The sequence below is a fragment of the Microcebus murinus genome, chromosome 4 (genome assembly GCF_040939455.1).
Source record: "Microcebus murinus isolate Inina chromosome 4, M.murinus_Inina_mat1.0, whole genome shotgun sequence".
In the NCBI taxonomy this organism is placed as follows: domain Eukaryota; kingdom Metazoa; phylum Chordata; class Mammalia; order Primates; family Cheirogaleidae; genus Microcebus; species Microcebus murinus.
This window is the reverse complement of record NC_134107.1, coordinates 1,317,284-1,341,464: the sequence shown is the minus strand read 5'-3', so window position 1 is coordinate 1,341,464 and position 24,181 is coordinate 1,317,284. Positions and strand designations below refer to the sequence as shown.

The 24,181-nt window shown below is 60.0% G+C and overlaps 2 protein-coding genes across 9 annotated transcripts in view; one reads left to right on the top strand and one right to left on the bottom strand.

Moving 5' to 3' along the window:
* The window catches only part of C4H19orf44 (chromosome 4 C19orf44 homolog), a 21,610-nt gene extending 12,323 nt beyond the window's left edge, over window positions 1-9,287 (top strand). For 3 of the 6 annotated variants that reach the window (XM_076001473.1, XM_076001470.1, XM_076001471.1), the window contains exons 7-8: window positions 342-508; window positions 2,874-3,243. In XM_076001473.1, the coding sequence (XP_075857588.1) occupies window positions 342-508; window positions 2,874-2,945 (239 nt within the window). In that variant the 3' untranslated portion in view covers window positions 2,946-3,243. Of the gene's footprint in view, window positions 1-341; window positions 509-2,873; window positions 3,244-9,159 lie in introns of those variants that run through there. The other 3 variants (XM_012758393.3, XM_076001472.1, XM_012758392.3) reach the window with 3 other exon arrangements.
* CHERP (calcium homeostasis endoplasmic reticulum protein) lies at window positions 3,445-24,181 on the bottom strand. 3 transcript variants are annotated; one of them, XM_012758389.3, is made up of 18 exons: window positions 24,078-24,181; window positions 23,597-23,770; window positions 18,594-18,754; window positions 17,435-17,572; window positions 17,030-17,181; window positions 15,202-15,346; window positions 15,019-15,108; window positions 13,546-13,804; window positions 12,239-12,414; window positions 10,027-10,462; window positions 8,524-8,762; window positions 7,544-7,677; window positions 6,808-6,894; window positions 6,312-6,455; window positions 6,119-6,235; window positions 5,051-5,145; window positions 4,602-4,787; window positions 3,445-4,345 (listed from the first exon to the last, which is right to left on the bottom strand). In XM_012758389.3, exons 1-18 carry the CDS (start codon window positions 24,100-24,102, stop codon window positions 4,308-4,310), a joined length of 2,796 nt encoding a protein of 931 aa, XP_012613843.1. In that variant the 5' UTR covers window positions 24,103-24,181; the 3' UTR covers window positions 3,445-4,307. The 3 variants fall into 3 exon arrangements, with proteins under 3 accessions (XP_012613843.1, XP_012613844.1, XP_012613845.1); XM_012758390.3 differs by having other exon boundaries at window positions 15,202-15,313; XM_012758391.3 differs by having other exon boundaries at window positions 3,445-4,787; window positions 15,202-15,313.

Genomic DNA, 24,181 nt, shown 5'->3' with positions numbered 1-24,181 from the left:
GGTCTTGCTATTGCCCAGGCTGGTCTTCTAGCTATTTTGAGAATTCACCAGACTTTTTTTTAGTGTTTGGTATTTAGGTTAAAACTTCCACTTTTGCCTGGGAGCCGGGCAGGGACCACATGTGCAGCTCTTAAAATCCGCACACCACTAAGTAGAAGGCGATTCATTTATTAGAGCATCGAGACAGACAGGAATAGGTGAGGCCTCTGCCACCCCAGAGGGTGGCCGTCCTTCCAGACAGCAGCCTGATGGTACTAGGCCGCTGGGCACGGAGTTGGGGGTGGGGGTGCAGAACTCATGGGGCCCCAGTGGAGCCGCTGAGTGACACAGCGTGGGGACAGCCCTGACAGCCTACAGCCCGGCAGTGCTGGCCCTAAACGACATGCTGAAGCAGCAGCTGAGCCTGACGCAGCAGTTCATCGAGGCCAGCCGTCACCTGCACGTCTCACTCCTGCAGTCCCTGGACCACGACTCCTTTCACTACCACACCTTGGAGGAAACCAAAGAGGTGACCTGAGCAGAGCCGCGTCTTCCCCAGGCAGGGGGTGGGGGCAGAGTGTCAGGGTGGGGGCAGCTCTGAGATGCCCGTCGGGGTTTGGCACTGCAGGGATGTGTTGAGGCTGTCACCTTTTGTCCTTGTCGAAGGAGCCTCGTTCCCTCCTTGTTCTGTGACGAGCTGGTGCGGGGGCGGGGGGAGGGGGACCGAGCACCTAGGCCTTGCAGCTGCCCAGCCTGGCCTCTGTGTGACCTCGGACCAAAGGGGACCTACTCACTGAGGCACTGTCTCCTCCTCCCTTTCACGGACCCTCTGAGGGCCACCTGAGGTGGGGCTGGGGTGGCCCAGCCTTTCTCCTGGGTCCCTTGGGCCAAAGCCCAAAGGATGTCACCTTCACTTTCCTTTTTTCCCCTCCAAAATTTTTTTTTTCTGATTACCAAAAAATATGGGCCTATTTTCTAAAAATCCCATTACAGAGGTGTGTCATTTACAGTCCTCCATCGTTTCAGGGATAACTGTTACCAAGTTAGTGTCTCTTCTTTCAGATTTTCCCTGTGCAGAGTATGAACTGTATTTGTGTATTTCTTCTTAGAAATGGTGTTATACTATATGCAGTGTCCTTTATAGAGATTTTTTTAAATGTTTACATACCAACATGTTAATTTGTATTCCTAAAAAATGACTTTAAAAACATAAAGGCAGGCCGGGCGGGGTGGCTCACACCGGTAGTCCAGGTACTTGAGCCCAGGAGTTGGGGGCCGTAGGGAGCCGTGATGGCGCCACTGCACTCCAGCCTGGGTGACAGGGTGAGACTCTGTCTCAGAAAAATAAAACTAAACACCCCCAAAAACAAAAAAGTAAAATCATAAAGCCATGTTAATGCCCAAACCAAATTTCCTTAGCGTCCAGCAATAGCCAGTGCTCAGATTCCTGCTCGTCTCACTAAAGTTGTACATTCTGTTCCCATTTTATAAAACCAAATTCACTTTTTATCTGGACTCAAAGTCTGCAAAATTGATTTTCTTCACCAAAGATAACGGCAATATTTTCCGTATTATTTCTAGATAGACCACAAAACCCTTGTTTTTGTAGCTTCTCCAGGTTGTGTGTAAATCAAGACGCGGCAGGAGGTAAAGTCCTGGGGAAAAGACAGAAGGCAGCAAGTCAGTTGTCAGGACCCGCGGCCTCTGGCTGCCGCTGACCCACGACTTGCTGAAACGTTTGGGGAGATAAAGGCGGACAGGGAACGGCACGGCGGCAAGCACACGGGGAGGCACGGCAGGCTCTCCCGCTCAAACTTTAACTGTCGTTTCGCTCCTATTTTGTAGTCAGGCCCAAAGTCCACACGCTGAGACTGTTTGATGTGCCTTTTGAGCCTTTTAATCTAGAGCAGGAACCAGTTCTCAGCCCCGAGTGTGTCAGAGTGCCCTGGTGGCCCGTCAGAGTGTGAGAGCGAGTGCTGGGCCCTCCACAGGGGGCAGGGCGCTCCTGCCGCAGCTGCCTGGGGTCCCACTTTCTACAGGTCATTCCCCCTCCCCTCCTTTACGTCCTTGCAGTTTATTGCTTTATGTGTTTTTTGGAGGCAGGGTCTTCCTCTGCTGCCCAGGTTGGAGTGCAGTGGCGTCATCATAGCTCACTGCAGCCTTGAACTCCTGGCCTCAAGTGATCCTCCTGCCTCAGCCTCCCGAGTAGCCGGGACTACAGGCACATGCCACGCCTGGCTAATTTTTAAACTTTTTGTAGAGATGGGGTCTCGCTATGTTGCCCAGGCTGGTCTGGAACTCCTGGCCTCAAGCAATCCTCCTGCCTTGGCCTCCCAAAGTGCTAGGATTATAGGCGTGAGCCATGTGCCTGGCCCAGTTTATTTACTGAAGAAAGCAGGTCGGCTGTCCCATAGGTTCCCACATTGTGGACGTTGCTGATTGCACCTCTTTGGGGTCTTTTAACTTGTTCCTCCGTGGGATGTACGTCAGCTGATCCAATGCAGGTTGAAGTGGTGTGCTCACATCACCTGCCTACAACCCACCATGGCTCCCCGCTGGCTGCTCAAGGCCCACGTCCTGAGTGTGGCACCCATGCCCTCATCCCCAACCCCACCCACTCTGAGGGCACCCACAGGCACCCCTTCCTCAGGGCTCACCCTTGTGTGGCATCCACCGGGCCTGCCTGGGCATCCTTCTCCCCTTCTGTTTCCATAGTTCCTGGGCACTCCTGCGTGCCAGCTCTGGTCACATGGCGTCCCATCCCTTTTCTGTTAGTGCAGCAGGCCCCCGCCAAGGGCACGCCCTGTGTGTGCTCACTGCCTCAGGGCCCAGAAGCCACGGGGCACACACTAAGGCGGGTGGTGGTGACGGCACCTCTGTCCTCTGCCCCACAGTACATCAGGCGCCACAGGCCCGCTCCGCTGACCATGGAGGACGCCCTGAAGGCGGTGGAGGCAGAGCCGTGAGCGCCAGCAGGTGAGGCTGGTGGGGCCCCACCTAAGGACTGTCCTGGACACCCGCCCCACACACAGGGCAGAGGCGTGTCCAGCGGGAACTCCGTGGTGGGGGCAGGGTAAGGGCACAGGGTTGTCCTGAGCCAAATCCCAGCTCAGCAACTGAACCCCCCAGCCACCGTCTCTTTGGTGGGTTGTCACGAGGAGACAGCAGGCCCAGCACGTGGGAGGACGCCCCACAGGCACGTGGAGCTGCAGTCACGGGTGGAGCCGTCCGCCGCTCACAGCAGGACGGGGACGCCAGGCTCCGCAGGGCAGCTCTGCTCAGCCAGCGAGCCGAGGGCGGCCGCGCGGCTCACAGAAGCCCTGACCGGTTCCGAGGACGAGGACGCAGGACTTGGTCGCCGCACTGGCGACTGCAGGCCGCCAGGGCAGAGCAGCTGAGCCCAGAATATGCCGTCGCCTCCCTCAGCCTGAGTCCACTTCCGACTTAAACATGCAGAAGAAAAAGGTCTTTAAAAAAAAGTCTTTATTTGAAGGCAAAACAGTAAAATCCACAAGAAAGTGTTAACAGCACGTGTTTATGTTTTATCCCGAATCAGACAGGTTTGAACAATTCACAGCTACAGGAAATCTAGAACAGAATCAAATATTTTATCACATTGGGTTGAAAAGGTGGAGAGGAATTTGCATCTTATTGAAAAGAGGTTCTCAAAAACGTTTCTGTACAAATAAACGGCACCGCCCCGGCTGCCCAGCCACACCAGGCGTGGCTGACCCCGGCGGTCACCGCAGCTTCCGGCAGGGACAGCTCCCCTGCTGGCCTCACCTCCCTTCTGGGGGCGGGGAGGGGTGCAAACGAAAGGGCAGAGCAGAAGGCCCCGGTGGGTGGGAAGGGCTGTCGCGCTGGTGCGGGCTCTCCTAGGCGGGAAGCTCGCGGGCGCCGGGCGCAGGCGCGGAGGGCCGCGCTCCTGGACCCGAGGATGCCGTGGACTGGTTTCCTGTCGGAACCTTCCGTGTCTCCAAATAGCAAATGGCTAACATTCCAGGAAAAAAATCAACTTACACAACTAAAGTAATCGAACTAAGGGCCGGCGTGTCTCAGAGGATCAGGTTTCAGCGATCTCACTGGGATCGTCTCGGGTCGACATCTTCTAGAACTAAACCAATGGGAATACAAACGAAAACCCTGCTTAACGCTGCCAGTCAAAAAGGTTTTGTTTTCTGTTTCTCAATCGCGAGCAGTCCTGGCGCCGGCTGTGGCTTCGTCACTGCACAGCCAGAGGCGGCAGGCGGGTGGCCCGCCGGCTCTGCGCCCCTTAGAGCTGGTGGCGGGAAGGTGCACACCTCCGTTCCTTCGGGGACGAAGAGCTCTTACTCGGGGGGCGGAGGGTCTTGCGTGTCTTGCTTCGCTGCAAAGGAAACAAGCCCACGGCCCTGGTGGCTGCGGCGCCTCCTGGCGTGCTTTGCAGGCGGAGCCCGTGCCCTGCCGCGCAGCGAGCGTGGCGCTCCCGGCTAGGCATGCGTGAGTCTTCTCTTGTCGTTCCCCACATGTGGAGACCGCGTGAGAACTAAGCTGTCACTGCGTTCTTCCACTGCCAGCAAGCCGGGACGGTCCCCACAGCCAGTGCCCCGGCCGCGGCTGGCTCCTGGAGCCGGCCTACTTACACTCATCCCTGGCCTTCATGCGCGCGATGAAGGAGTAGCTCTTGTTCCGGCGGTAGTTCTCGTAGGGGTCGTCCAGGGCCACGCCCACACCCTTGTACTGGTCCCACTTATCCCGGACGTCCCCCCCCTTGATGGGGTCCTGGATCCCTTGCTCTTTCACACCGAGGCCGCCGGAGCCACTCCAGCCTTAGGAGAGAGGGACGCAGGGTTACCGCACGCGGAACAGGCCGGACCGCGGGCCACCCGGGGAGCTGAGGAGCATGCAGAACCCGGCAGCTCGGGAGCGTGCAGCTGACGCAGGAAGAACCCGGCAGGAACCCCACGGGCCCTTTTTTAGAAGCTCTAGGCATGAGTCAGATCTGATGCCACCAGTCCCCGTGTGCACAGGGCAAAGACGGCACTGCCAGCTGCCAACCCCAGCGCGCCGGGCGGTCTTCAAGGGGCCTTACCCATCTTCACCAGCATCTGGTGGCCTTTGTTCTCCTCTCCGAGCCGCGAGTCAGGTATGTGAGGTGCTGAATTAGAACCCAGACCAGCGGAGGAACTAAAGTTAAGACAGGCATGTTTTTGTAAGAAACAATCGGAGCATTTATTAGAATGACGATTACTAGGATCTCACAGCGCGTAGCTCACGTAAAGGTTCACTATGGTCAGGACACGCACGTACACGTATTTCTCATCCCTACCGCCACTCTTAATCCTCCGTCAGCCAGATGAGGCGTCCCTCAGATAACCCGTCCCACACTTAGCGTCTGAGCAGGTCACATCGAGCCCCCCAGGTGGTTAGGAAGCGCAGAGCCCAGCCACCACCCCAGGCTATGCACGGTGACTACACACGCCCCACAGGCTATGCACGGGTGGGCTATGCACGGCGACTACACACGCCCCACAGGCTATGCACAGGTGGGCTATGCACGGTGACTACACACGCCCCACAGGCTATGCACGGTGACTACACACGCCCCACAGGCTATGCACGGGTGGGCTATGCACGGTTACTACACACGTCCCACAGGCTATGCACGGGTGGGCTATGCACGGTGACTACACAGGTCCCACAGGCTATGCACGGGTGGGCTATGCACGGGTGGGCTATGCACGGGTGGGCTATGCACGGGTGGGCTATGCACGGTGACTACACATGTCCCACAGGCTATGCATGGGCAGGCTATGCACGGTGACTACACAGGTCCCACAGGCTATGCACGGGTGGGCTATGCACGGTGACTACACATGTCCCACAGGCTATGCATGGGTGGGCTATGCACGGTGACTACACACGTCCCACAGGCTATGCACGGGTGGGCTATGCACGGGTGGGCTATGCACGGTGACTACACACGTCCCACAGGCTATGCACAGGTATGCATGTCCCGCACGGTGGTGTGGGACGAGCAGGTGGCACAGTCTCGGCACCGGCCACCACACACACGTCTTAACAACAAACGTTTACGCATCCGTAGCAAAGCAGAGCGTCCCGCACCGCCAGCGGGCCGCGGTTAAAACGGGAATCTTACGGCAGGGTGGGGCTCCTGGACCGCGACCGCCGCCGCCGTCCCGGGGAGTACGACTTGGACCGGGACCGGGACCGGGACCGGGAGCGGCTTCTCGAGGAGCGCGATCTGCTCTGGCTCCTGCGGGCGAGAGTGCGGGGTCAGCGGCGGCCTGGCCGCCACGGGGAGCCGCAGGGAGAGGCGGTGCTCGGCCTACCTGGACCTGGAGCGGGAGTACGAGCGGGAGCAGGAGCGTGACCTCGACCGCGAGTACGAGCCTGACGACTTGGAGGATCTCGAGTTGGAGGGGGAGGAAGAACGCCCTCGGCTCTTGGATCTGCTCCGAGACCTCGAGGGGCCACTGCGGGGAGAAGCCTGGTAAGGGGGAGCACCAGAGCCCTCGCGGCCTGCAGGCCACGCCCAGCCCGCCCCGACCGGGTTCCTGTAGACGGCAGGTGTCGGGGTCTGGGTGTGGACAACCTTCTCGCCGCTGTCAGCTCGGCCTGTGCGCCCAGCGCCTAGGCCTGCAGCACCGCCATCCCGCAGCCAGACTGGGCAGAGCCCAGACCGGACTTCCCATGGCCCGTGCGAGGGCGTGAGTGACAGCCATGTCAGATTCGCACTAAGCGGCCAACGTAACCGTGGCCAGGGGAGGCCGGCCGATAGCCATGCGCACACAGGCAGTGCGGGGCCGACCAGACGCCTGTCCTCACCTGTTCCGCTTTTCCTGGCCTTTCCTCCGCCGGGCTCGCATTTTCGCTCGGAAGAACTCATAGAGGCCGTTCTGCTCCCAGCCTTCGCTGCAAGACATGGCGTCCTCCGTGACTACACAACGCCCTCCCGCCGGGAACTTGTGAAACGGTCACCAGGGATGACACGCACCCCAGAGAACCGTGGGGGCTCATGGCCCAGCAGCCAGGGTCAGGCCAGCCCTCCCCTCCCTCCGTCATTCAGGACCAGCCCAGGCTGGCCGCCTCGAGTGGGCGCCCCCCACAGAGCATCAGGGCTGTCCTGCTGTGGCCCCGCTGGCCCTGGCTCCCGTGCCCTGTGGTCACCGTGACTGGGCAGCAGGGCCTGCCTCATAGGTGCACCGGCTCCAGCCTGGCCAGGGCAGGAGGCGACCACTGCTGAGGAGGACCGCGAGCCCGGCGTGCGGCACATTCCAGAGCTGCGCCGCGCATCTGCCATCACTTCCGGAGCTCATGTGTCGCGATTACAGAAGCCCCTCGCTGAGGACTGCCATGCCATGCCATGCATGTGCCGTGCCTATGCGACACACTCTCCCCTCAGGGGCATTTTTCTCCTTAGGGACGGCCACATTTTCTCGGCTGGGCAGAAGGCAGGGCTAGCAGGAGTCGTTCTCTCAAAGGAAACGCTTCCAGGGAGAAGACAGGCCGGGGTGGGGCCCAGCCTCCCCTCCCCTCCCCTCCGCCGCTCTCCCGGCCTTACCTGTTCCTGGGCCTGTCGTGGGACGGGGGGCTGTAGAAGGCCTCCACGGCCGCCAGCAGCCGCTCGCTGGGTGGCATGGGGGGCGGGAGGCGGATGTCTTTAGGGTCCAAAGGCTTGTACTCGTGGTCTTCCAGCTGCAGTGGGGAACAGCGCTGTCACCCGCGCCCTGGCAGAGGCCACTCGGGCCCACCCAGGGCATGGTGGGCCCAGGTCTGGTGTCAGGGCTGTCCTGGGCACCATAGTTCCTCATCCTTCCCTTTTGGGAAATCCCACTCCTCAGAGGGCCTGGACCCCACCAGCGACTCCCAGACGGGTGACTCAGTTCATTTGAAGCTGACAAAAGCCGCAGGGCTCTCTCCAGAAAACCACAGACGACCCTGCCCCTGAGCTCAGCATCCCACACTCCCAGGGTGCGGGCTGCTGTCTCCGTGTCCGTATCCTCTGTTCCCACCAGGCCCCCCCTTAGTCAGTGCAGCCTTGGCCCGGCCCCGGGGCCAGCCTGCCCGGTTCCCTGCTCCGTGCTGCCTGGTGTGACCCTCCCTGGGTTCCTGGTGGATGTGTCTGAGAGGGGACATCAAGTGGCAGTGGCCAGCACAGCCCTCAGAGCCCCAGCCCTGGTTCCCAGCAGCGCCCGCTGCTCCCAGCCTGGCCTGACTCCTGCAGAGCCGCCCCTTCCTGGGGACCTTCCACTGGCGGCTGTTGGCCAGGCGGATTCCGAGGGCTGGGGTGCAGAGGGACAAACGGAGGACCCACACCTCATGCACACCCTGATGGCAGGCAGGAGGGGACAAGGGCAGAGTGGACACAGGCTCGCTGGGCACCTCACGGCAGCACCGAGGATGGCATTTGGACGTGTCTGCTCTGAGCCATCAGGGTCACTTGCGGGCAGGAAACGAGGCAGGGGAGGGAGCCGGGGAGCAGGCTGCACACAGAGACACAGGCGTGCACAGCCCAGCTCGGAGCCCATGCGGCGACGTTACCTTCACGAGGGGGGCCATCAGGCCGGCAGGGAGGTCAAAGTAGGGCACGTTGGGGACCAGGCTGGGGTCATCATGGTTGATGTGGGGCGGGCCCTGTCGCCGCATATGGGGGGGCTGCCCGTTGAAGCCATGGGGGGGAGGGCCGAAGTCAGGGTGCTGGGGCCCAGCCCAGGGCGGGTGCTCGTTGATCCCAGGATGAGGCATGCGGTGGCCAGGGTGGTGGTGAGGGGGGCCCAGCTCTGTAAGACAGAAACTCGCCTCAGGACACTGGCCAACCGGACACGATCTCCAGGGGACAAGTGCGCCTGGGAAGGGGCTCAGTGAGGGGCAAAGAGGCCACTGTCTCTGGGCAGCTCTGCTGGCACCTTCTCTCACTGCATGGCAGGAGGCAGGGAGCAGCCAGGCTTGAGGGGCCTGTCCTGCAGCCACACACAGGCCAGCACCCAGGGGAGCCATGGAATTTTGGAACAGCAACGTTACGGGCTGAACCACATCTCCCCAAATTCACATGTCATTGCTGTAACCCTCAGGGCCTTAGAACGTGACTATCCCTGAAGACAGGGTCTCTGAGAGGTGAGTTAAAACGAGCTCATTAGAGTAGGCCCTAATCCACTGTGACTTGTGATTGGCACACAGACGCCGACACAGGAGAGAGAAGCCGCCATCTACAGGAAGAGGAGAGAGGCCTCGGGAAAGTGGCCCTGCGGACGCCCTGACCTCGGACTTCCCACCTCCGGGTCCCCGGACGGCGCGGCCCACCCAGTCTCTATTCTGTCTCGGCAGCTCAAGCAACTAATGGAAGCAATAAATGAGCTAAAATAAAAAACTTAAAAATCAACAAAGCTAAATTTGATTCCTTAAATGAGGAAACCAGGCTGGATGCAGTGGCTCACGCCTGTATCCGAGCACCCTGGGAGGCCAAGGAAGATCTCTTCAGGTTAGGGGTCCGAGACCAACCTGAGCAAGAAAGAGCCCCGTGTCTACAAAAAACAGAAAAACTAGCTGGGCGTGGTGACGTGCGCCTATGGTCCCAGCTACAGGCTGAGGCAGGAGGATCGCCTGAGCCAGGAGTTGGAGGTTGCTGTGAGCTATGACAATGCCACTGGCCTGGGGTGACTGACTGAGACTCTGTCTCAAAACAATAAAAAAATAAAATGAGAAAACGAATGCAAACAGCAGCCAGCAGCAAAAAACAGAAAAGGCCTTGCCCTGCTCTCACGGAGCCTGTCCAGGGTGGGCACCCTGAGGATGGGCAGGCAGAGCCTGCGCCTGGCCGGGGGGAAGAGAGGACGGGACTCGCCCCCACAGCAGCCTAACCAAACCAGGGCAGCAAGGTCGGCAAGTATGTCAGCGGTCCTTTCCCACCAGGGAGGCGACACTGAGTCCCTCCTCCTCCGCCCTCCTGAGGGCCCGAGCTGGGCTCATTGGACGTCCCGTGACACGCACACCCGGACCACGAGCGTGAGCAGCCGCGTGGCAGGCCTCCCGGGTGCCTCGACTCACCAGCGGGAAAGTCGCCCTGGGGGTAGTCGAAGCGGTGAGGGTAGGGCGGCCGCTCGAAGGGGTGCCGTGGGGGGAAGTCGTCCTGCATGAAGCGGGGCGGGAAGCGGTTGAAGTTGTGGGGGTGCGGCGGCTGGTTGAACTGTGGGTGCTGCTGGTGGGGCGGGAAGGGCCCCCGGAAGTGCGGCGGCCGCTGCATGCGGAAGGGCGGCTCGCGCTGGCCGCCGCCCCAGGGCGGCTGCTCGTGCTGGCTGCTCCACGGGCCCTCGAACTGGCTGTTCCAGGCAGGGTCGGGCTGGCTGTTCCAGGGCGCATCACGCTGGCCGTTCCAGCCGGGGTCCCCCCGCTGCTCGCCCCACATGCCCTCGTGGCTGTTGTTCCAGGGTGGGCAGTGGGGCGGCCCGCCCTGGTGGTGTGGGTAGGGGGGCTGCTCCGGTGGCTGCAAGGCAAGGCATAGACGTGAGCCCCTCTCCAGCTGGACCCCAGCAGACACTGCGGGCACTGCCCTCTGACTGGGGCACGGCCCTGGGCTCTTCTCAGTACCTTGTTTACTCCAATGTTTGCAGCAGATGTGGGCCACAGTGCCACCCACAGCCGGACCCTTGCATTGGCGCAAAGTGACCAGACTCAACTGCTGCACCCAAATCTCTGGCCCACTGTGCCTGCATGCAGGCTGGGCAGCCCCAACACACCCCTCCCCCACTGCCCAGCAAACACCGGCCCTCGCCCTGCAGGTGGGGCAGCACACAGGCGCACCCAGTGTCACTTCTCAGTGCGGCTGGGCCCCAGGTTCCCACGAGTGAGCCCACTCTGATGACACATCTGCCCTGTCCCCGCCAGGGCCCTCTTGAGGGGCCACATCCCAGATAAATCACTTGCCCTCATTTCCTTGTCTCAGGGTCTGCCTAGGGGCACCCTTCTGTGGACCGAAGACAACAGGCCCCAGCTCGCACCCGGCTGCTGCTGGACGACCCAAAGCCAGGACGGCAGCTCCGGCTCCGGCAGAGTGTGCACAGCTGAGGCCGACAAGAGGGCCCATCTCTGGGGACACGGCTGGTCAGCTCTGCCAGCCGCTACCATGGGGAGGCTGGCCCAGGCCAACAAACAAAGCTACAGAGCCGGATTTTTAAATATCAGGAATGACTTCCAAACGTGCAGGCACCACGTGGGCAGGCCAGGCCGCTGGTTCTGACCATGGACTGACTGCCGGCCCAGCGCAGACCTTCAACGAGAAGGGTCCTGTTACTCTGGTCCACAAAAAGACAGAGCCTGAAGACGCTAAGGGCCTCTGCTTCCACAACTCCAAAACGGGGACGAGACCCACTTCCCCGTCAGAGCGTTCCCACCAACGGCCGATACCACGGGGCTGCCGCCGGCACGGGGCGGGGGAGCTGTCTTTATGGGAATGTCGCGTCTTTTGTGAACTGCAACCTCAGGCTGGGAGGAGGCTCAAAGCCACAACCCCCAGTCGTCAGTCCAGAGCTGTCTCCCTGGTGTCCTTCCGCCTCTCCTCGTGGACATGGAGACACCGGTTAGGCCATGCTCGGCAGACAAGCAGGCCACACCGGCCTCGCTGCGGGCGGGTGTCGGGAAAGGCTGTGACTAAGCGCTCTAACTGGACCCCGCGGGCTGCACGGGCGTTTCCCAGGCCCGCTGTGCCAGATGGGGCGACCCCTGCTCTCGCCTAGATGTTTCTGCCCCCGGAAACGCTGCGCCTGCAGCCTCCCAGCTGCATGCCTGCCACTTCCGACTTTCCCTTTCCTCGCGGAGCACCCTGTTCTTTCCAGGAGGACAGAACGTGGCCACTTAGCTCGCTGAATTAGTTAAAAATAGGAAAGGATCCTTATTGGGTTGTCTTTGGCTTTAGCAATAAAGTTTTAAAAACTTAAAGGGAAAACAAACCAACCACATTGCTGTCCTTAACAGTCTCAAACTTGTCAGCACTTGCAGGAAAATAGGGGCCTACGTTACTGACAGGCCCAAACAATCAAAGCGTGGGGAAGGGACATAAAGACCCGCTCTCTCACTCTGCTGGTCCCTGAGCCACAAGGAGACGGGGCTGGCTGTCACTCATGCAGGACAAGCTCTGTGGTAACAGCAGAATCTCGCACGAGATTCCCCCTTGAGCTGCTAAACCCCCACTCGAGGCCGCTCCCCATCTGTTGTCCTGTGGGGCCCAGGGCCACCTCCCTGCGCCACACGTTTCAAGAAATACCTGCTGTTGGCCCCAGGGAGCCACAGGGTGAGGCTGGTCAAACCAAGGAGGCTTGTTAGGTGGGATCTGGTCGTGGGGTCCGGGGCCTCGGGGGCCGGCGGCTGCAGGATCCTGGACCCCTCCTGCAGCGTCATACTCCGTGGAACCCGGCATTTGGATGGGGGGCTTGTTGTCATCTGGACGCAGGTGAGACAAGGAGAGAGGGCCTGTCAGCAGGAGGCGCTGTCTCAACACCGACCAGAGCCAACCAGACCAGGGCGCTTACTGCCAAAGCAGTTCCTGCCTCCCGACCCCACCGGGAACTGCGGCCACCACCTGCCTCCAGGAAGGGGACCGGGAGACTGGAGGGTTTGAGCCCACACCCACAACACGTCTGTCTTCTGTGGAAGCTTTACAATAAGCGTGTCTCACATCTCCATTTTAGCTAGCTAAAGAATTTTTAGCGACATTCAGTTTCATCAGACCCCTTTTCTGTATCTAGGTAAAAGGTCACTTCCCCCAACTTAATTTGCTTTATATTAGATTTTCTGGTGTTAAACCATCCTTATATTCCTGGGACAAATCCTACTTGATCATGATGTATTTTTCATCCTTTGTTGGATTTCATTTGCTAAGATTTTATCTAGTATTTCTGTGTCTTTGTTCAGAAGAAATACTAGATTATACATATATATGTATATATCATGCATATATTATATGTATGTATATATCACATAAATATGTATATATGTTTCGTGTGTATATATGTATATGTTGCACCACTGTACTCCAGCCTGGGCAACAGAGTGAGATACTGTCTCTAAAATATATATACACATTATAGCTCACTGCAGCCCCGACTCCTGGGCTCAAGCGATCCTCCCGCCTCAGCCTCCCAGAGTAGCTGGGACTACAGGTGGGCTAAGTTTTAAATTTTTTGTAGAGATGGAGTCTCACTCACTTGCCCAGGCTGGTCTTAAAGTCCTGGCCTCAAGTGATCCTCCCACCTGGGCCCCCCAAACTGTTGGGATTACAGGTGTGAGCCACCACGCCCAGCTTAAGCTACGTTTCTATTTGTCAGCACTGTCTGACATAAGTTGTCCTACCTTGTGAAATGACCTGGGTACCCTTCCTCCCTTCCTGTTCTCTGGGAGTGTCAGCAAGGCCTGGAGGTACCTCTGCAGCCACCTGGCCTGGTGCTTGGCAACACACTGAAAGGTGGCCCCAGGAGCGGGCGCGGGTTACGGCACCAGGCCTGTGTCTGAGCAGGGTGCTTTCTGGGCACTGTCCCAGTGACCAGCCTCCAGGAGGCCGAGGGAAGCACTTACCAGGCTGGGTGGTTGGAGGGATGGCCGGCGCCGGCGCGGGCGCCGGGGGCGGAGCAGGAGGCGGTGGCGTGGCCTTGACCTCGGCTTCCATCTGCGGCATGGGCATCTGCGGCGGCGGCGGCTGCTGCTGTTGCTGCTGCTGCTGCTGCGCCAGGCTGCTGACGAACTCCTCGTGCTGCGTCTTGAGCGTCTGGATCTGCTGCTGGAACGCCAGCTGCACCGGCTGCACCACCGAGGCGTACTCGGTGATCAGCGTCGCCTGGCAGAGACAACAGCGCCCGGCACTCAGGAGCGGCCCTCCCCTTCCGGAACAACACGGGGACAAATGCCTGCAAAGCAGCGGGGCCCGGGGCACCTGGGGCAGGCAGGCAGGCGGCTGTCACATACAGCTATCAACCCGGTCTTGACAGCTACGGGCCGTGCGGGATCCGGCCAGAGACATGGTGACAAGGATGAATCCCTGACAACAGGAACAAATGATGACAGCTGTGTCCTGGCCCGCTACATGGGCACTAAAAACACACCGTGGACAAACACTCCCAGACACACTCGTGGGCTCGGCCTCCGAGTCGCCACGTGGCTTTGAGCAGTCACTACGTCCCTGAGCCTGTTTCCTCGCCTGTAAACCAGTAACGGAGCCTGCCTCCCAGGCTCCGGGAAGAAGCCAGCGGGACACCACACAGAGGCAGCTCCAGGGCTGGCAGCTCAGCTGGCACGAGCTGCCGCCCATAAAACAAGAGGAGAAGCCCACTCGGCTATGGCGCGATGGGATGATTCCACATTTGCTTAAAAACCGAAACGGTAGAAAGGGCACACAGTGGCTTTCCTCATCTGCCTTTCTGCACGTGGAAACCTCTCCTCCACACGGAGGGCTAGGGTGGTGCCCAAGGGAACAGTCAACATGTGGCTTCCGGCATCCAAAGCAGGACTTGGCAGGAACACAACAGCCTTCCCCATGGAGGGGAGGGGTGTGGCCTGTGCATTTGTAACAGCTGTAGATGGGACAGCAAGGCCAGTGCCACCTCAGAGATGACCAAGAGACCTGTCCCTCCCCTGTGCCCTGGGCGTGGCTGAGCCCCTCCTCTATGGGAGCAGACGCGCCCTCAGAGAGCACGTAGAGGACCCGTGACGGCTACCGCAGCCTAGACCACACCGGGCTCTCGAGACTCCCGGCACGCAGAGCGCGCCTGAAGACCAGAGAAACAGGACGAAGAGCCCACAGGGCAGTGACTCCGTCAGGCAACCTGGCTACAGTGTGCCCAGACAAGTCGGGCACACCTGGGAGCCCAGATTGGAAAATGTCACCTGGGACACTGTGACCACCTCCCAGGCGTTCCCAGCACAGGCAGGGGACACGTGCTCTCGGGCTCCGGGAATGTGCTGGGGAGGCACTTGCCGGCCCCACACCCCCACCCCGCCTGGGGTTCCTATGCTGGCTGCGGGGAGAGGTGCAGGCAGGTGGGGGACGCTCACCTGGTACTGGCCAAGCCCCAGGGCTGGGCTCTGTAGCTGCTGAATGATCGAGTCGTCGAAGTAGCCATTTTTCTCCCAGAGCTGCAGGAGCTGGTGTGGGGAAGAGAGACGCTGCGTCAGGGGAGGGGAGGCCCGTGCAGCCCCACCCCTGCCCCCCTCCTCCCGCCCCTGGGGCCCACGCACCCGGGCGATCTTCTGCTGCTTGTCCTCCTCCACGGCCAGGAAACTGGTGCAGTATATGGGCACCACGACCTTCTGCAGGGCGGCCAGCAGCTCCCGGGCCTGCTTGCGCTGGCTGTGAGGGAGAGACCTTCCGCGCGTCAGGGCCCTGGGGCGGGACCCGGCCACGCGCCCGTTACCATCGCGGCTCCAGCCACAGCACCCTCTGCCTTCTCGGGACTGGGCCCCCAACCCGGCTGCGGGGATGGCTGGGCTCCCACGAGACCTGTGCTGGCGCCTAGACGGGAAGGCTCAGGCAAGGGACAGACAGACAGCGAGGGGAGGAGGGACAGAATGCAGCTCCTTGCTCTGAGCAAGGCCTTCATCCTCCTGGCTCCCTTGTCAGTAAAATAACTTTCCCTGCTGGGTGGCAGTGAGGAGGGCTAACTCGGGGCCTGTCAGAGCCCTGCGTGTGCGCAAAGCATGGCACCGGCTGCCGCAGGATGGGGACTTGTCTGTGTCACTCACTAAGCACAAGAAACCTCGGCTGGGGCTGGGTCTCTCAGGGGCAGGAGGAGTGGGCCCGTCCCTCGGGCATCTAACATGCTTTACATGAGGGACTGGGTGCTCCGCGCAGTGAGGCAGTTGGCCCATGTCCTCTCGGCCGCTGTGCAGAGCTGCATGGGGACACTTTGGGCGTGAATGGCCCGTGGAGGCCCCTGCAGCTGTCAGTGAGGTGGCAGGGCCATGACAGCATGTCTGCTGCCCCCTGGGCAGGGACGCATGGTGGAAGATGAGTGGTTGGAACCATTCCCAACCCTGAACTCGCCCAAGGGAGCCCACACAGAGGAGCGGGGGCCAGGCCCTTGCCGTGGGGAGGCACGGCAGTGGGGGCCAGGGCGAGTGGCATGAGGCCTCGGACAGAGCTGGGCTGCAGGGGGCATCGGTGGGGGGCGTGGGAGCAGGTGCGTCTGGCAGAGGCACCCTGGGCTCCGAGACAGGGAGGAATGGGGCTGCTGGGAGGAGGAGGAGGGCACAGGCGCTGAGTGGCAGCTCACTTCCCAGCAGGAGAGAAACAGGACAGACGCGTGGAGTGGCTGAGTGGAGCTGGGTAGGAGAGGGGACCCAGGGTGGGGAGGGGACCCAGGCTAAGCTTCGTGTGATAGAAGACGGGAAGACCCGGGGTGGGCAGGGCTGGACCAGCTCCTCTGGGGAGCCACGTCCCTAACCAGGCCACCCACGGACAGCCAGGCCAAGCTCAAAGGCATGAGTGGCAGTGGGTCTCATGGGCAGTGTTTCCTCCTGCTTTGGCCCAGGCTGTTAGCCCCGTGGCCACGCAGAAGGAAACAGCCACCCAGCCTTGGGCTGGCACTGGTGGGAGGGAGCTGAAGCCTGGCTGCGGACAGAGGGTCGGCAAGGGTGGCCCCCAGAACGGGGTCAGGGCTGGAGAAGGGGACCTCACAGGAGGGTCCCGACAGCAGAGTCAGGCGGCAGCTTGTGGGTGGGTGGGCAGATCAGAGAAAGGGAGCCGGCAACAGACACAGAGGCAGCAAGGAGGTGGCGGCGCCTGAGGCCCAGCTTGCTGAGCGATGCCCAGGAGAGCAAGGTGCGGAGGGGACAGTGGCCCCAACAATGTCACAGGTGAGGTCAGGGGTGTGGGGTGAGGGTAGGTGAGGCGCTGAGACTAACCTTAGTCCCGCAGACAGGGCTCGTGGCTCAGAGAGACCCCCCCCAGGTGCTTTGGACACGTGACCCCCCCCCAGCCCCAGGACAGGCAAGCCAGGGTACTGAGAGCGGCCGCCTAGGTGAGGAGGTGTGGGAGCAGTGGGGGCGCGGTGGGTGCGGTGCTCACCAGTGGTGCAGCACGTCGTTGATCAGGTAGATGAGGTGCAGCCGCAGCTCGAAGTGCGCCCCATCGGCCGTGATGCGGTTCCGAAGGTGGCCTGCCATCAGCTCACAGTGTGGCGGGGACTTGGCATTGCTGAACATCCAGTTCTTCCCGGCCTGCAACAGCCAGGCCGACGGTGAGTGGAGGAGGGGGCACACCCTGCACCCCGAGCACGTGTCACCATTGGCCCAGGGCAGTGACGCCGGGGGAGGGCAGACACACCACAAGGGTGTGGAGCACGGGGCCCTGAAGCCTAAGGTGCTCAAGGAGGAAGAGAAAGTGCTCCTCGGAGCAGCCCAGCCCAGCCTGGATGTGGTGGCCACTGCCTGGGAGCTGCCCTGCCCCCGTCAAGCCCTCAGCCACCCTCACCGAGATGGCGTCCTTGGTGCACGTGTCGATGATGGGCTGCAGCAGGCTGTCGAACTCGTTCATGTCCAGCTGGGTCTCTTCCAGGAGCTTCTGCATCTGCTGCTCTATCGCGTGGGCCACAGCCGCCGTCACCTGCTCCTGGGAGGTCAGGCGAGATGGAGACAGCATGAGGAAGGACCCTCAGCACAGGCCTGGCGGGGGGGGGAGGCGGGCGAGTGGGAAGGACGAGGAAGCCGGGCTCTGAGCTGCTCTGGCCCTTGGCTCCCTGGCCCGTCTCCAGCAGGAGGAGATCCTGTCCCTCTCACGGGCCACAAAGCTGTGCCAGCCCGCCTTGGGAGTGCACCTAGGGTAAGGCCAGACAAGACACACTAGGAGACAGCGTCGGCCCTCCCGGTGACAGAGGGAAAGAGCGTGGCCCAGAGGAACAAGGAAGCTCTGCAAACCAGTTAAACAAAATACAAGGACAACTGAGTCACGGTGTCAACAGGTAACCTGGAGAGGACACCCCCTCGGCCACCAGAGAAGCAAGGGAGCAACCTCAAGCATCATTGGGGATGGGCCGGCCTGCCTAGTCTGTGGCCAGTTCAGGGTGGAAACTCAGGGTGAGCCTTCCAGAATGTTTGGCTGGCGGCAACATGATGGAACAATTTTATGTCTTGGACCTAGCAGCACACCTGGGGCCAGCGTTCTAGAGGTCTCGTATTTTAGTCACCTGCAACGCTGCCTTATCGTGTTTGGCAAAAGTATCAGACCCATGGATCGCAACGAAAGGGTCCTTCCCCATCAACAGCTTAGGGTGACCTAGCCACCAGGTGACAGGGTCAACGGCAGGCACCAGAGGCCACCTGGCAGCACCTGTCACACAACTACAACTGGGCACACTTGACCCACAATCCCACATGGCGGCATCCCCCCCAGGGTGACCGCTGTGCATGTGTCTGGAGAGCATGTGCCGTGACTTCACTGGGTTGAGAAGCAGCCTCAGAGTCCAGCGTCAGGGCCAGGGGTGACAAGCCCTGTCCTCAGCACTGAGCATGGTAATGAGTCCTCGCGACAGCCGCTCTCCGCTCTAACTGCAGACGCAGCGACAGAGGCACAGGCTGAGTTCCTGGTACCCACCTTAGGACCGAGAGGGGCAAGGGCCGCAGGGGCTCCCTACCTGTCGGAGGGCCAGCAGGTGCTGCTCCTGCTGCTGCAGGTTCCACTGGCTCTGCTGGATCAGCTCGTCCATGGACGGCGTGCCCTGGGCCAGCGGGGGCTGCGGCAGCGGCGGCATGGCTGCGGCCGGCTCCAGCTCTGGCGCCTGCTGCTTGCAGATGACTGGCAGGAGAGGAGAGGGGGCCCCCGTGAGCAGGTGGCCAGAGCCCTGACATCCCCTCCACAAAGCTCTAGGCCCCTCCAGACTCACCGCCCGCAAGAGGGCCTCTGTGCAGCCACACTCCTACGTCCGCCCGGCTCCCCGCACCCTGGGAGCCTAGCCCTCCCGCCTGCCCTCCCTCTCACAGCGCCGCAGGTCCGGACCTTCCCATGTCCTCACCCGCGGGCCCTTCTGCCTGAGGGAGAACCGAGGAATGGTCACTATGCTCTCTTGCCACACCCTCCAGTCCTTGTCCAGGCTTCTACCTGAGCCCACCCACGCCTGCACTTCACCCAGGCCTGAGCTGGTGTGGCCAGGGCTCCCTGAAGGCACCTCACCCCCAGCCCCCAGGCTGCTCCCTCTCACCTCTGCCACTGCCCCAATCTATCCAGTCACTGTCAGGACGTCACAGGCCCTGGGCCTCTGCACACCCGGCCAGCGAGCCACGAAGCTGCAGCCCCGAGCAGGTGGGGCACCCCAGCACCCCTGAGCACAGGCTGTGGCCTCACCCCGTCTTCCTTCTACTGACTCCCCTCGCATCTCCAGCCCCGAGGGCCAGGCACCCTCCGCAGTCCAAGATGGGCCGCCTCCCTCTCTGCCTTGAGGCCTCACCTTATCTGAATGTGACCATGAGCCACGCTGGAGGCCTCCTGAGGTCCCCTCCCACCCCTGATCAGGTGGAAGTTGCTGCCCACGGCCCACGGCTGGGCACCCGGTTACTGCTTAGGGCTGATGGGCTTTGCGGTGCGGCCTGCAGGACGACCCCTAACTTGTGCACTGGATCCCGCCCCTCCTACCCGCTGAGGGACACTGATTCTCGAATTCTGTGGTCTCCGTTCTGCTCGTTTCTTCACTGTCTCCCTCTTTCCTGGCCCCTCCCGGGCAGCATCCAAACACACCCCAGTCTTCTGGGCTTACAACCTCTCCCATAACCCTGCACCCCGCTCTCAGCGATTCCACTGCCGAGTCACTTTCGACTGTCTGTCTCTCCTTTCCCTCCACCCAGGGCAGGAGTCTGGCTTCTGCCCGCCCACCTGCCACCCCCAGTGCAGCCCAGCACAGCCTCGCTCAGCCCTTTAGGCTTGTCTCAGGGCGTTGTCTCTCGGCTTCCGTGTGGCCACCCCCTGGGTCCCTTCCTCCTTTTCCACCACCTTTGCTGCCCTCCCTCCTGTCTGTTGGGCGTCTGGCCTGTGTTCTAAGCCCTTCTCCTCAGCTCTCTCCACCCCCCAGGGAATGAGACACATTCCCGAGACCACAGTGAGCGCCTGCACGCTGCTGTTCCTAGGTCCGCTGTCTCCATTCTGGATTCCTTGAGCTACGGACCTAAGCAGTGACCACACGCCCCACTGGGTTCCACAGGCCCCCCAAACTTCCTTGCATTTCCTCCTGCCCCACACTCCAGCTGCCCCTCCTGGGGTCCGTCCTGATCTCTGTGACTGACACACCAATCCACCTAGACAGTCAAGCCAGAAACCCGAGAAGGGGCCTGCACCTCACACTAACAAGCCACGCAGCGCTGTCAAGCCAGCCTCCTGGGTCACCCTTCAGTCTGCCTGCACCCGTGGCTGTCACCACCATGGCTCCGCCATCACCCGTGTCATCCCCAGAACCCGTACCCCCTTCGCCTCTTCTCATCAAGGCAGTCAGTACTTCTGCTCAGCATGGCCCTCAGGCCAGCCCCGGGTGACAGACAGTTACAGAACTGGCAAGTGAGAGCTTCAGCACTTTTACAGCAACTTGATGGTTCATGGCTCACACTTTTATTGTGCTTCACAGAAGTGTTGATCCACAAGAAATTGGCCACTTTAAAAAACAAAAACTGGTGGCCGGGCGCTGTGGCTCACGCCTGTAATCCTAGCTCTTGGGAGGCCGAGGCGGGCGGATTGCTCAAGGTCAGGAGTTCAAAACCAGCCTGAGCAAGAGTGAGACCCCGTCTCTACTATAAATAGAAAGAAATTAATTGGCCAACTGATATATATAAAAAAAAAATTAGCCGGGCATGGTGGCGCATGCCTGTAGTCCCAGCTACTCGGGAGGCTGAGGCAGAAGGATCACTCAAGCCCAGGAGTTTGAGGTTGCTGTGAGCTAGGCTGACGCCACGGCACTCACTCTAGCCTGGACAACAAAGTGAGACTCTGTCTCAAAAAAAAAAACAACAAAAAACTGGTCCTTTACCACAGAGCTTTCAAAGCTCCCTTCCAGAAGGGTCCTGAGATTCAGTCTTCCCGCATGACTGGGGTGAAGGGCTGGCTGCTGTGGCCACTGCTGCTTCAAAACACAGACCTAAGGCCGGGCGCGGTGGCTCACGCCTGTAATCCTAGCTCTCTGGGAGGCCGAGGCGGGCGGATTGCTCAAGGTCAGGAGTTCAAAACCAGCCTGAGCAAGAGCAAGACCCCGTCTCTACTATAAATAGAAAGAAATTAATTGGCCAACTGATATATATATAAAGAAAAAAAAAAATTAGCTGGGCATGGTGGTGCATGCCTGTAGTCCCAGCTACTCGGGAGGCTGAGGCAGGAGGATGGCTTGAGCCCAAGAGTTTGAGGTTGCTGTGAGCTAGGCTGACGCCACGGCACTCACTCTAGCCTGGACAACAAAGCAAGACTCTGTCTCAAAAAAACAAAAAAAACAAAACACAGACCTAAAATCTTTCAAGGGCTTCCCCTGAGCTTCCAGGATGGACTCCTGGCCCCGGGAAAGCCAGCCCCGCCCCCCTGGGCCCTCACTCTGGCCACTCTTAGAACCCTCCCACTCGGGGCTTCAGCCACCACCACCTTGGGTCCCGCCTCCCTCCAAGGGCTCTTTACTCTGCATAAAACACTGTCCTCCCCTCATTTCCACATGGCTAACTCGGACACACCAGCCAAGATATCGTCCCCAGAAGAGAGCACTTCTGGGCCCCAATCTTCCCTTGCTGTAATCACCTTCTCCTTTTGCTGTTATGGCACCGACTCCCAAGTGGCCCCTGATCTCTGGCCCTCCAGGCTGCCCTCGCAGGGAAAGCAGCCCTTGGCTCTGTCACTCAAGCAAAGGCGCTGACTGGGGCTTCTTTCTCCCCTGCCCTGTTACGCCACTATGTCATTGATATCCACCTGGTGCCCGAGTTCAAGCATGCTACCCCTTAACCTCACCTGCCCCCACGTCCATTCCCTCTGACTCAATCAGCACCCACCATCTCTCACCAGACCAACTGCCCCATCCAAGCCCCCTGCTAGCCTCACTGCTCCCCAGGCTAGTTGCTCCAGCCTGTCCTCCATGCTGGCCACACAAACCCGATCTGCTCTCCCTCTTGTTTCAAACCTTCTCACGGCTGCCCACTGCCTTTAACAGTGGTTTTAAACTTGGCATGCTGGGGCTAAGGAAGGATTGCTCTACCAACACATAAGCTGGCCACTGCCCCCAATCTCAAACCTAAACAGGCATCAGAAAAACCCCTGAGCTGAGGGAGAAAACCCAGACTTTCCCCTGTCATTTGAAACTCAGGATCAAACCCTTCTTCTATGCACATATGTTGCTTTTTTTTTTTTTCAGAGACAGGGTTTCATTCTGTTGCCTGGGCTAGAGTGCAGTGGCATCATCATAGCTCACTGTAACCTCAAACTCCTGGGCTCAAGTGATTGTCCTGCCTCAGCCTCCCGAAGAGCTGGGGCTACAGGTGCGTACCACCATGCCTGGGTAATTTTTTAATTTTTTTGTAGAGACGGGGTCTGGCCATTGCCCAGATTAGTCTCAAACTCCTGGCCTCAAGTGATCCTCCTGCCTCAGCCTCCCAGAGTGCTAGTATTACATGTGTGAGCCACTGCACCCAGCCTCACTCCTCCTTAGGCAACTTGGTGGTCCCCTGCTCCTATATTGATGTGGACCTTAGTGAGGACTCAAGTGGTCCTCCCACCTCAGCCTCCTGTGCAGTGGGGACTACAGGTTCGAATCACTGCACCCAGCAATACACATACATTCTATGCTCTAGCCATGCTGGGGCCCCCATGGTTCTTCTCACAGATTCCTAAACACAGTGCTTGTTTAAGTTCCTGCACCTCTGCATCATCCTACTCTGTCAGCCTTACAAACATTTTATTGAAACCTACTATGTGCTATGTATTAACCCAAACAAAGTGTTTGACATCGGGAAGCACCCATCTCTTAACGTCCATCTAACACATTCACTCAAACAATGTATCTAGAGACTCGGGATTTGCTACTGAACGTGACAGATGTGGAACCTGCCCTTAAGAACTTTACCGCCCGGTGATTATGTATCCATTATTCAACGGCCAGCTGTGCCTCTGAACCCGCACCTTGAACTCTGAGAGCAGGGCAGGAATCTCGTGGCTCAACTGAGTGAACAAGCATAAACAATTGCTTAGAACTAAAACCCAGCGGAACAATTCTTTTCACAGTCATCTGAAATGCACAAAAACCTGGCAGGACCCACAGAGAGCCCATGGGGGCTGGATAGTACCTGCCCCGAGGACTCCAGTCCCGCCTCTATCACTTCCTCCCTGGAAAACACTGAAACAGTCACTGCAGTTCTACTGATCTCAGTCCTTACGTCTGCGAAACAAAAGAGGACTCCCAGATCCGGGGCCCAGGATCCATAACCTCACTCACTCTCCATTACACAAACACCCGGCAGACACTCGGTGCAGGGCCCTGGGAACAGCGGAAGGAATCCTGAAGGCCGATCTGCCCCAATTCACGGAGAAAAAGTATGCGACCCAAAAGAAAGCGGTTTGTGGCACAGCCCGGACTGGAATTAGAGAAAGGAATCGCTCTAGGGGGCGGCCTGAGAGCTGGAGGGGACTCACGCTGCTGCTGCTCCAGCGCCAGCTTGCACTTGTAGTAACTGTAGAACTCTCCTCCGAACAGAAACGAGAATTTCGGGTTGTCCTTCTGCTTCTCCATCGTCATCTTCTCAAACTCGGGCCCGTTGCGAGCCACGAACTGAGCCAGCTTGTCGATGACATTTCGAAGCTCCTGGTCTGGAGAACGGAGAAAAGACCACGCGAGGCGTCAGCGAGCATGGCCCAGACCCGGGGCCCTGGCGCCCCAGCCCGCGTCCGCCTTGCTGGGGACCCTAAGGGTGGACCCTGAAGAGGCCGCTCTTGTACGGGTCCCGACAGGGGCCACACGCTCGCCGGGAATGCGGGGACCCACGGGAGAGGCCGCAGGCGAAGCCGCGAGGCCGAGCCCCGCCCCCTCCCAGGCCCGGGAACTCCGGGAGGCGGGGCCGGCCAACATGGGATTCCAGAGAGAGAGAAACGGTCTCTGGGCCGGCCTGGGCCTCACCATCGGGCGGCAGAGGCATCTCCATGGCTCCGGCCGCGGGGAACGTCCTCCGGCGCCTCACGATCGCCCACCAGCGCCGTCTGCGGAAGCCGGCCGGAAGTGGC